The following is a 13,659-nucleotide window of genomic DNA, read 5'->3' on the forward strand; positions in this document are numbered from 1 at the left end:
GCATCTGCCTTGTTCGGGAATAACTTTGTTCTAGAACTACTCGATAGAGGTACTTCTTCACGAATTCTAAATAAAAAGATAACACAGTTGTTGATTTAATTGACGTCAAAAATAAAAAAAATAAGAGTCATAAATAAATAGATTCATGAGAAGGTTAACAACTTTGATTGTTGCTTTTGGTTTAGATGTTTGATTCAGAAGTCACTCGAATCAAAATTTTATGACATTTGTGGATGCTAATCTTTAAATCGTCAAATTTTTCGATGATCTTATCATTTGACCTTTATGCGACAATGTTGCAATAGAAGACACAAAAATTTTGAACGCTATTTTCTGGAAACCTAAAACTGTGAAAACCGAAGAGTGATGGTATAAGTGACAAATCATATAAAGAATCCGATAAAGGAAAATGAAAGAAAAGAATGGCAACGGAATAGAAAAGAATAAGAAACACAATAGATTGGCAAAGTTAACAAAAAATGTATCTCCAATGGGTAAAATGAGGGTAAGAGCTCCTGAATCTGAAGAAAAGTAGCGAAAACCTCTGTTTTGAAAAACATCGTTGTCTGTTTTATAGTGGTCAAAGGTCAGATTCTTGTATTGTCGAATACAGGAAACAAACTAGAATCCTCAAAGAAATCTTTTATTTGAATACTTAGCATTCTAGAATGTGAAAAAGTTATTCAATATCGAGAATTATATTTATATAGATCTTAGCCTTGGTATTAAATATCCTCAATATTATACATTCAGATTTTTATTTACTAGTGCATGATAAATAGATTTGGCTAGAATGGATTTCAGTTGTACATTTAGTATTTTAGTAATTTGAATCCCAAATGTAGCTACTTGGTCATAGTTTATTAATTTAGATTGGTTGATGTTATACGAGGAAAGTCACAGAAGCACATGGTCTTAACACTAGATAATGGTTGCTGTTGACAAATTCCTATTGTCTGAGGAATCAATGTTATTGACAATACTGGACTAAGGGAAAGACATGGGAAATCCTGGCTTGAAATCAGAGTCAGAAATTCGAGTTCCAGCAGCTGATACGGACAGGTTTCAGGATTTTGTAAACATGAATAACATGATGATGGGCAACGTCTGAATACCGACACGGCACCTAAAGAAGGAAAAGAACCCTTCATGAAAGTGTTATGTTCCTCTAGGCTGAGTCGATATGGTGACTCTTTGAACACTGAACACTGCCTTTTGAGCTATCCTGCTAATAAGCATAATACTGAGTTTTAATTTTAGAGGATCAATAGTGATTGCTGCAGTGGACGATGAAGTATGAACTGACACAACGAAGATTACACTGGTCAACGAAATGGATGCATGAGTCACAAATGATGTGAATATGGCACACAAAAAATTAATAGACCAGCAATTTAAAAGGTGCTGTATATTATATGTGCAGCATTTGTGAAAATATAACAATTTTGGATTTCTACACAAATATTCAGGCACGGTTTATAAAAAACCAGCTCTGCATATCAGCTGTCACTTGTCACATGAAACAAATAACTTACTTGACATAATTTTCTTTAAACGACATTTTTTTATTCTCATGAAGTCACCTGGTTACATCAGTCGAATTGGGTTCTTGTTCACATTCCATTAATTGTTATACAAGTTCTCGGGACTTAAACAGATTTGTTATATACAGGGTGTTTGGTAAAGAATGGGTCATAGCTCAACTTTAGTACAAAAGTTGATAATAACCGAAATACAGGGTGACAGAGTTAAACTTATTTTTATTTATTCTTGAATATTTCCTGACAGGCATGGGATAACAACACGAAATTTGGTAAGCGAGGGTTTTTTGGGACGAGAAATCTAAATTCGGCACCAAAAATGATATATTACCCAGAGGGCGCCACATACGTCTTTCAGTGCTCATTTTAATACGTTCACTTTTTTTTTATCCTCCACTCTACATACTTTTTGAATCAAAATTTTTATTCTCTTAATATTTTTACTTAAAAAAGGTATACTACATTCATCTCGCTAAACTCAACCGTTTTAGAGATAAACGCATTTTAAATCTGCGAGGCAACATAATTTTTTTTATATTATCATTGTAGTTACACCCGAAAAATAACTTAAAACCATAAAAATTTACAAAAATGTATCGCAAATTTCTTCAAATGGAATTTGCGATGCAACGACATAAATATAAGAACTGGCACAATTATTATGGTTTTAAGTTTATTTTTCGGGTCTAACTACAATGATATTATGCACAAAAATATGTCGTATCACAGATTTAAAATGCGTTTATCTCAAAAGCATTTGAGATTAGCGAGATCAATGTAGTATACCTTTTTTAAGTAAAAATATTAAGAGAATAAAAATTTTGATTCAAAAAGTATGTACTCAATTTGCTCAATTTATTCGACTCACCCGAGAAATATCAGTTTTTTTAATTTCAAGCACCTTCAAAGTTATACTGAACTGCTAAATGGGTTAAATAACAATTACTTAATAATGGTGCTAAACCCTATTCCACGAACATACGACTGTGTTGAATTATCTCAACAACGAATATTTTATTGTGCAAAATATTAAGAACGACAGTAAATTGCAAATTACATTGTTGTTTATTGGAATAATTATTAGAGCCATTTACTTTCGGACTTCTTATGTTGCCCACTAAAATATTCATTGTCGCGATAATCCCAAACAGTCGTATATTCGTGGAATGAACCATACATAGTTAAGCTAAAAATGGTAAATTTTTTTTATTGAATTGTGAAAACTTGCAATAGAATGCGATAAAAGGGTGCAATGACTCGATTTTTTTCAACTTTAGTTTTTTAGTGATTGGTGTTCAATTTTCGTAACATTTGCAGTGGTGAGATATTGTTCTAATGTTGTTCTTTGTGAACGTTAACTTTTAATTTATTTTAATATATTAATAGAAATATGTTAATTTCTAAAAGATGAATATCTTCGATTGGAATTTTTTCATACGGGTGATTGTAAAAATCTTTTTGTTGAGTAAATCTCATCTGTTGCAGCTTTTTAGAAAATATCGAAAGTTGTCAAAAAGAAATAGCAAAAAAATGCGGTGTATCTTAATCTTTAGTTCGAAGGTTGAGTCAAAAACCTAAAGCGAAACATCATGTTACATCGATTTGGAGGGGTTGGTATGGCAGAAAGATTTCAGTCACTCCGAGAGGGCAACAATTTTTAATGAATTTGGCTGTAAAACACAAAAGAGTCACCCATAGCGATATAAGGAATAAATTGGAAGAAGCAGAGTGTTCAGTATCGGAGTCCACTGTATGCCGAAATTTGTCCAGTATGGGATTCAAATGTCATAGGCTAGTTAAGAAACCAAAACCATCACCACAAATGCTCAAGAAACGCTTAGTTTCAGTAAATTGGCATAAATATTATATGACTATAAAATATTATTGCAAATTGGCCCAAACTAAGCCTTTTTGAGCATTTGTGGTGATAGTTGGTTGTTTAGTTGGTTCCTTAACTGGCCTATGACATGCTGTACAAATTTCGGCGTACAGTGGACTCCGATACTGAACACTCTGATTCTTCCAATTCATTCCGTATATCGCTATGGGTGACTCTTCTGCATTTTACAGCCAAATTCGTTAAAAATCGTTGCCCTCTGGGAGTGACTGAAATCTTTCTGCCATACCAAGCCCTCCAAATCGATGTAACATGATGTTTCCCTTTAGGTTTTTGACTCAATCTTCGAAATAAAGATTAAGATACACCGCATTTTTTTGCTATTTCTTTTTGACAACATGCAATATTTTCTAAAAGAGCAGTAACAGAAGAGATTTGCTCAACAAAAAGATGTTTACAATCACCCGTATGAAAAAATTCCAATCGAAGATATTCATCTTTTAGAAATTAACATATTTTTATTAATATATTAAAATAAATTAAAAACTAACGTTCACATAGAACAACATTAGAACACTCACCACTGCAAATTTTACGAAAATTGAACACCAATCACTAATTTAACTAAAAAACTAAAGTTGAAAAAAATAGAGTCATTGCGCCCTTTTATCGCATTCTATTGCCATCTGTCAAGTTTTCACAATTCAGTCAAAACCTTTCACTATTTTTAGCTTAATTATGTAGGACAATTATTAAGTAATTGCTATTTAACCCATTCAGCAGTTTCGTATTCCTTTCAACCTACTTTTAAGGTGGTTCAAATGAAAAAACTGATATTTCTAGGGCGAGTCTAATAAATTAAGCAGGGACTGTAGAATGGGGGATAAAAAACTGAATGTATTAAATGAGCACTGAAAGCCGTATGTGGCGCCCTCTGGGTAACACATCATTTTTGGTGGCGAATTTAGATTTCTCATCCCAAAAAACCCCCGCTCACCAAATTTCGTGTTGTTATCCCATGTCTATCAGGAAATATTCAAGAATAAATAAAATAAAAGTTTAACTTGAACTTTAAAAGTATTTCGGTTATTATCAACTTTTGTACTAAGGTGAGTTAGCTTCAATTGAGCTATTTTAACCTCAGGAATCTGAGGTTAAGCTATGACCCATTCTTTACCAAACACCCTGTATATAAGCTGTCTGCCAAGGTCCAGGATAGATAAATATAGCAAGAAATTCGTTTGTAAAAATGACAATTCTTTGCAATAAAGACTCAGAGTAAGAGCTCGGAGATGTTTTCGATACTAGAATATGAACTTGAAAAGCTAGACACTGAAGCAAGCATACATAAATAAGCTACAGTTATTTGAAATGTAGTGTTACAGAAGTATGCTTAAAATAGCGTGGGCACGGAAGAAAACGAACACGGAAGTATTGCGAGAAATGGACAAATAATACATAATAATAAACACAATAAAAATAAAACAGTTACAATATAATAATACAAGGGGAGATAAGAGGGGAAGCAGTATCAGGAGTGTCATGGTTGCAAAATTTAAGGGACTGGTTTAAATTCAGTTCAATAGAACTCTTCAGAGCAGTGATAGATAGAGTAAAGATAGTGATGATGATATCCAACCTCCGATTGGAAGACGACATTTAAGAAAGCTTTCCGCCAATAATTGATAGACTTTATTTGTCCTTGTTATATCAAGGTGACATCAAGTCTTCTCATAGCAAAAGTTCTGTTAATGCTGCCTTGCTATGCTGAAGGTTCGCTTACAGGACCCTTATTGATATTATTGAAACCCATTTGGGTCACACACACATAGTCTGCAAGGGGAGATCACCACTACTCAGTTTCCTTCTATTTGTAGACATCCCTTTTTGCTTTGTCTCCATGTCATTTTTATCCTAATGGTTTCAAGGCTATAATCCTACACAGTTTGCCATCTCTCTGAGTCATCACTTAGCCAATTCAGTTTAGAGTTCCCCCGCAGTTTCAGACCATCACAGAAAGGAAGGTCATAATCTAAATTTCCTTGTAAATGTCAATTGAACCTACATACCCAGCCTGTTAAAGTCTGATGCCTATCAAATCCTAAGATATGTGTTTCTTTGAATGGCTGGTAAAGTTTATGATTATATCTGGATCTTCATATTTCATTTTTATCGATCTGTGGAAAGATCTTTAGATGGTTTATCTCTTTTGGTTTTCTATTTTCACTCATGTATTGCATTCATACGTTATTACTTAATGACAGAATAGCAGAATGAGAGCTGCAAATATAGCTTATTGCCCTTTATTATTCTTTTTGAATACAGGTTCCTCTGTTCCCCCTCTTTATTCAATCCCACTCCTAGATATTTTAACCTTCTTATTGCTTCAATATTGTCCAAAACTCTGTTTTGTGGACCAAGAGCTAGCAACGTCGGAAAAAAAATATTTTAAGACAACTGATTCTTTAATATACTATTCCCTATTCTTTCACGAACACCGTACCAGCCATCTGGCTGCTGATACAGGTTGCGTTCATTACTGTGCAGCACATTTGTACAGGTCAACATATCGAATTCAAAATTATTGTAAGATGAAAAATTATTTTGTCATTACTTTTTAAACATTATTAGAAATATGAACTATAATTGCCAGACATTTTTGTGGTTTAAAAAGTAATGACAAAAAAATATTTCGTCCTAAAATAATTTAAATTCCATATACAGGGAGGGTGATTGACGAGTGTGATAAAGTTCGTTAGATCCGCTATATAGTAATAGATAGCAATAACAGTTAATAACAAATAATATTGTAGTCAACTTTCGGCTTTATATTACGAAATTAGTTAGAATGTTACAGGGTGTTCGATACACCCTATATTTTATTTTATATTCGAAATTCTCTTAATTTTCTCATCACAAAAATATAAAGGTTTGTTATGTGATATAGGGCTTTTACAAAGTTATAACCAATTTTTTATGAAAAACGTAACAAGTTCAGCTCCCTGTATAAATAAAAATAAGCACAACAGCAATGGTTTATTGGTGCCATATTTTTTTGTTGATTGTCAAAACTTATTACAATGGTTGATATTGCTAATTTTCCTTATATCGAATACAAGGTGAGTCAAAACGCAATTACATTCTTTTCTCAGAAATTTTAAATAAAACACCCTGTATTTTATATCACCGTCGAAAAGTATCATTACTGTACTTTAATTTTTGTATAATATTCCCTATGCCCAAATTTGCTAGTTTGCGAGATATTTTCATTTTTCAGAGCAAGTTATTAATTAAGGTGTTCTATTTAAAATTACTGAGAAAATACTGTACTTGCGTTTTGACTGATCCTGTATTCGATATAAAGAAAATTAGCAATATCAACCATTTTAATAAGTTTTGACAATCAACAAAAAAATATGGCACCAATAAACCATTGCTGTTGTGCTTATTTTTATTTATACAGGGAGCTGAACTTATTACGATTTTCGTAGAACATTTGTTATAACTTTGTAAATACCCTGTATAACATAACAAACCTTTATATTTTTGTGATGGAGAAGTTAACAGGATTTCGAATATAAAATAAAATATAGGGTGTTCCATTTAAAAAAACATAAGTTTGGTCTGCCACTATGATATCGAACACCCTGTAACATCTAACTAATTTTGTAATGTGAAGCTCAAAGTTGGCTAAGTTTTGTTATTAACTTTTATTGCTATCTACTAAGCTTTATCACACTAATCAATCACCCTAATTTTGTATTTAACTGTACAGGTGTGCTGCGATGTAATGAATGCAACCTGTATCAGCAGTCAGATGGCCGGTACAGTGTTCGAGGAAGTATAGGGAACAATATATGAAAGAATCAGCTGTCTTAAAATAGTTTCTCGAAAACGTTGCTAGCCCTTAGACCATTGGTTTCTATGTCCCACTGTTCTTGTATGTGTTAATGTTAGCCCCTTTCCTTTCACATTGTCATGCTGACTATAAATTTGACAACAAGGAATGTATAATATGGTAACAGTGACAATTTTTAGGATTTCATTAATTCATAACCAGGTATGCAGACTTAACACAAATTGACTTTTAAAACCAGATTGAGTTGAAGAATAAAGGTAATTTTCTATGTTAGACCAGGTCCTTCTAGGATTATCCTCATATACATATTACATAAAGCTATTGGTTTTCATAAAATGTACTAATGTGTATTCTCTATTTGCAAACAGCGGCTAGTAATACTTTCAACACAACTTCTGGAAGTGTTTCTGCATCCGTCACAGGTAATGAAATTTCTTGCATATATCGAAATTTATTTGATTTGGTCTACATTTATTTTTAAAAATCCTTCTAGCCACAAACGAGGTTTTAACATAAGATTTGTTTAATATAATACTATTTTGGTATTTAATGTGGTTTATTGGTTGTTCAAAAACTTAACACTGTTGAGGCTTTAAGTTACAGGGCAAATATTTGTAGATTTGCATAATTTATTTTGATGAGTTGCTTAGAGCGGTAGACAACAGGATCCACATAGCCACGAGGATGTTTCATCCTTCGATAGAAGATGGATCTCGAAGAAGAAACATCATGGACATGTACAAAATGGAGTCATCCAAATCCCCATTAGATTTGACCCGATGTAGTGAGAACTACAGTTATCTGCAAGTAATGCATCAAATTGTATCCGTAAAGGGCAGAACAATGCTTAATTTTGGCAATGATACTGTTGTACTTATCAACTATACAGTGTTTCAATTTTAAAACTTACAATGGGCTATATCTCACGAACAAAAGCTGATATCGAAAAATGCTTGAAATCGTTTCTATGATAGTAAAGGGGAACTAAAATAACATGAAAGAGAACTCACCCCCATGAACCCCCTAGGCCCCACCCACCACAACCAAAAAAGTTTAAAATACAAACCCCTACTTGTAATAAATACATCAAGGAAAAGATTATAAAAAATGCTATCCAATGGTATAAATAATTATACAGGGTGTTAATATCAGCCGGCTTACTATGACTTTTGCATTTGAAATACTATCTCCCGGACTATGTGTCCGTCGGTACTTTTTTTGTCAAATAAAAACTTAATTTGCCGTTTTTGCAAAACAAGTTGAAAACATCTGTTTTTTGGGTTCTATCAGATTCAATAATTTTTGGTTTATTTGAGACTTTTAAAGAGTTTTCATCATTTGTACGATCGGTAATACTGTCATTCAGCTGTAGTTGTCACGATGGTTTACACAGTATACCTGAAAGCGTGGAGATCATTTTCATATTTGCCTCCCAAAACCAGTGATATTTACGAACAGCTCAAAATATTTAATGAAATGCATCAGGACAAAAATGTAAGTCAAGTGTACGTCTGTGATTTAGTTGAAAAGTTTAGAGAAACGGGATCAGTTCAAAATAAAATAAAGGGATGCCTCAAGATTACTGAATGAAGCACCCCAAATTGAGGTCCTTGGACATTTTGCAATAGAGTCTACTGCATAAACACGTCAAGTACTGCAATGACAGTCACATGAGTCTATTAGAAAGGTGTTGAAATTACATAAGTTTCACCCGTACAAAACACATCCTTCAAGAACTCGGCGATGATGATCCAGACCTACGAATTGAGTTTTGTGAACTCATGACTGAAAGAATTCGCGTTGAACCGGGAATGTTGAAAAATATTTGTTTCACTAATGAATATACTTTTATGCTGAATGGTAATGTAAATAAACAAAACTGTCGGTACTGGAGTGATGCCAACCCGCATCGATTCAGAGAAGGTCACTAAATATCCTGAAAAACTGAATGTTTGGGCAGGAATATTAGGCGATGCTATAATTTTGTTAATACCAGGCAATTTAAGTGGCGATATTTATCTCGATATGCTGGAAAACACCATCGAACCTTTAATTGTGCATGAATTGGAGAACCAAAGGGACAACCAAGGCAACCTAGCTCTAGACGAAGATTTGCTGCACTTACAACAAGATGAAGCACCTCCTCACTATACAGCTCCAGTTAGGCATTGGTTGGACACTAATTATCCGAACAAATGGATTGGAAGGAGAGGTCTTATTGAGTGGCCACCGAGGTCATTAGACTTACCGCCACCTGACTTTTTTCTATGGGTTTACCTGTTTATAAACCTCAACCTGCGTCACTTGGGGAATTGCGAGAAAGAATTACGCAAGCATGTCGCGCTATTACTAGAACAACATATTTATGTTGTTGTATTATTGTTTACAAAACAAAGGAACCCACTTTGAACGTTTACTTAATTGGATTTTTAACACATTTGTATTTCAACAAAAACCTCACTAAATTTTCCATTTAAACCAAAGTTTCACAATTATTGCTTCACCCTGTATAATTATTATTTATACCATTGGATAGCATTTTTTATAGTCTTCTCAATGATGTATCACAAGTAGGGGTTTGCAATTTAAACTTTTTTTGTTGCAGTGGGTGGGGCCTAGGGGGTTGAGGGGGTGAGTTCTCTTTCATGTTATTTTAGTTCCCCCTTACTATCTTAGAAAAGCTCACCCTGTATAATTATTATTTATACCATTGGATAGCATTTTTTATAGTCTTCTCAATGATGTATCACAAGTAGGGGTTTGCAATTTAAACTTTTTTTGTTGCAGTGGGTGGAGCCTAGGGGGTTGATGGGGGTGAGTTCTCTTTCATGTTATTTTAGTTCTCCCTTACTATCTTAGAAAAGCTTTCAAGCATTTTTCGATATCAGATTTTGTTCGTGAGATAAAGCCCATTGTAAGTTTTAAAATCGACACACTGTATTAGTAAAGTGATCGGCCGAGTACACATTAAGGCGATTTGTCAGAAACGTTTGGAACATATATTATACAGAACACTCATCCTACCAGTGCTGACATTTCAGAAACATGGTCCAACTCCAAAACAGATGCAAATCATTTGCTTGTCTGTGAAAGGAAGATACTAAGAATAAAGGATGCGAGGAAAACAGGCGCAGCGAACTTAAATACAGTGTGGGCCAAAGAAAACAGTCCACCTCAATATTTGGCAGTATTTATTAGATTTTAAGGAAATGAAGAAACAGGTCGATTTTTGATCTAAGAGGGACACATTTTTACGGTACATACATCAGTCATTTGTCAACCCCTCCCTTCCACTTCCCCACCCCTTATTTTTAAATAGAGAATAGGGGTCGTGTGCTAGCTCATTTGAAAGGTTATTCAATTCTCTATTCAGTAATATTAACATTGACATAATTATTTATAAGAGGTGTCCAAGAAAAATTATTTTGAATTAAATTAATTGACACAAAAAGAAGAATGTATGTAATTTATTTAATTCAAAATACATTCTACTGCTGTCACAAAACAGAAAAAGATGTTTTTTGATAAATAAACATTGCTTTTCGCTTAATTTCAATGTTTAAGCTGCCACCCATCTGGGTCTTGGTAGGTTGATTATTGAATTTAAGCAACAAACAATGTTTATTTATCAAATAAACATATTTTTCTGTCAGCAGTAGAATGTATTTTAAGTTAAATAAATTACATACATTCTTCTTTTTGTATCAATTAATGGAATTCAAAAGAATTTTTCTTGGACACCCTGTATAAATAATTATGTCAATGTTAATATTACTGAATAGAGAATTGAATAACCTTTCAAATGAGCTAACACACGACCCCTATTCCTTATTTAAAAAGTAAGTGGCGGGGAAAGTGGAAGGGAGGGGGTTGACAAATGACAGATGTATGTAATGTAAAATTGTGTCCCCCCTTAGATCAAAAATCGACCTGTTTCTTCATTTCCTGAAAATCTAATGAATACTGCCAAATATCGAGGTGGACTCTTTTCTTTGGCCCACACTAGTTGTGAAGATGCAGTTATTCAACAAAGATTGAGACGATATCTGGAGAAAGTCCCTAATATTTTCAACAAATAATATAGAAATATTTGTACACTTCCGCTAGGAATATACACTGTGCGTCAGAGAAAACGAGCGCTCCACAAAATTGGTAATTTTTGATGTCTTGAATTTCCTAATCCTGTTGTCCGATTTAAGTGATTTTTTCAACATATTATACCCTTATTCTTTAACAATATCGCTGTAATAATATTGTTGCTAAACAGATAAATTTTCATTGTACACAGGGTGTACCAATCAAAATGTGTTTTTTTCTCAAAGTTCACTACACCCTGTGGAATATTCTAGCATTTACAAAATACTGAAATTAAAATCTAACTAGAGCCTCAGATTTTCTTAACATTCTATTTTTTTATTCATTCGCTTATGTTGGATAATAAAAAAGTTAGGTACTTTAACAACTAGCCATGTTCTTCCTCGATACAGGGTGTTTCTAAATAAGTGCGACAAACTTTAAGGGGTAATTCTGCATGAAAAAATAATGCCCGTTTGTTTTATATAAATATGTCCGCAAATGCTTCGTTTCTGAGATACAGGATGTTGAATTTTTTCTTACAAACTGACCATTTATTTATTGCTCTAAAACCGGTTAAATCCGTAAAAGCGAATGAATAAAAAAACAGAATGTTAAGGAAACATGAGGCTACAGTTGGGTTTTAACTTCAGTATTTTATAAATGCTAGAAAATTCCACAGGGTGTGGTGAACTTTGAGAAAAAACACAGTTTGATTGGTACACCCAAAAATACACCAAAGAATAAGGCTATAACATATTAAAAAATCACTCGAATGAAACAACAGCTTTAGGAAATTTGAGACTTCAAAAATGACCCATTTTGTAGGGTGTCCGTTTTTTCTGACGTGCAGTGTGGGTGAAAATAACCATAAACAAATTACAATACTTTATTCATTTGCATTTATTAGTAACTAGTATTTTTTGTCCAAACTAGCTTTCCATGCCTCAGTATCATCAGTTTTGTCCCCAATTGCCCAGAAGCCACAGGAACCAATGTTTGTAGCTGTTCCTCCACGTCCACAACGCGTACTACATTCCGAAGCATATATAAAGTAAGTAAATATTGCTTTTTTTTAAATTACCTGTATTGTAGAATTGTAGAGGATTATCGCTGTTAACTGCTGCGGAATACTAAGAAAGGATTTATTTATGATAGTTCACAGAATGGCAAACCCGCTTGCAATATACAATCATACTGACATGCATTTTGATTTTAATGATTTAACCAACAATAAAAAATATAATCAGTACCTACTTATAAAAATTAAATAAATATCTGAATAACTAATATCCTAAGGTGTCCTAACCACAAAAAGTAGTATATTCAAAAAATGGACAGGATTATATATAACAGGACAGGATATATAAAGACAAAATGGACGGGATTCTGCAGAAATAGTGTGACCAACTCCAATTCAGTCGAATTCGGGACAATGCTGAAAAAAATACCTAAAATCCGGGACTTTTCCTTGAAAATCGGGCCATTTGTTTTACATAAGTATAGTACTTATTGATATCATCATTTTATTGATTATTTAACATTTTTATAATTATTATTTTTAAACAACATTAAAAATTTTTCAACAGGATGACAGGACGGGTTGTAATGATTATTTCATTCATAGGAGATTCTGACCAATAGAAAGCTACATAAATCTAAATTAAATCGATAATTTTTGATAATTTCCCGTCGTCAAGTATATTACGTCAGATGCCCTTCGTTGCTACGAAAAAATATATTCAGTGACATTAATGACAATAAAAATGTTTTAAAAATTATAAAAGTGATGACTTTCAACCGTCAAATTAATATTTATAACAACTGTTCGTTTAATTGTACTAATTTGTACTTACATAAGTAACTTACAATAAAATTTTGGTTTTGAACAGTTTTATTCATGAAATAATCGCAACAAATTGCACTCGATCTCTAAAATTAATATAGAATTTTAGAGCTCTTGTGCAATTACTACTGATAATTACATTTTTGTTAATTTTTGACGTTTCGACTCCAACACGGAAATTGTTCTCATAAAGGACAAATTAAAAAATCAACTGATGTTGAATTTCCATGTAAATAGAACCTTAGGTTAATATAAAAATATAATTATCATTATTTGATATTCATGTTTTTGAATCTTCTTTTCATAAGACGATAATTAAAATACAGAAACGGGAAAAAGTCCAGAGTTTGAGTTTTCGTAGAACTTTAGTACCACGATATAAAATGCTGCGTTTTGAATATGGTATTTACCGTGTATTATACTCTAGAAATTGTCAACTTTTTTTCGTCCAACCAATTCAATTTGATGTGAATTCTTAGAAGAATAATGTATTCAAAATTTC

At 32.9% G+C, this 13,659-nt stretch overlaps 1 protein-coding gene across 5 annotated transcripts in view; it reads left to right on the forward strand.

Moving 5' to 3' along the window:
• LOC114341323 (protein polybromo-1) overlaps positions 1 to 12,365 on the forward strand; it is a gene marked incomplete at its 3' end in the record, with an annotated part of 193,079 nt that extends 180,714 nt beyond the window's left edge. For 4 of the 5 annotated variants that reach the window (XM_050657981.1, XM_050657977.1, XM_050657978.1 and 1 more), the window contains 2 exon segments: positions 7,606 to 7,659; positions 12,248 to 12,365. In XM_050657981.1, coding sequence (XP_050513938.1) covers positions 7,606 to 7,659; positions 12,248 to 12,365 — 172 coding nt within the window. 5 annotated transcript variants of the gene reach the window in all.
• Between the last annotated feature and the right edge of the window lie 1,294 nt (positions 12,366 to 13,659).

This window comes from Diabrotica virgifera, chromosome 8 (genome assembly GCF_917563875.1).
Source record: "Diabrotica virgifera virgifera chromosome 8, PGI_DIABVI_V3a".
Taxonomy (NCBI): Eukaryota; Metazoa; Arthropoda; class Insecta; order Coleoptera; family Chrysomelidae; genus Diabrotica; species Diabrotica virgifera.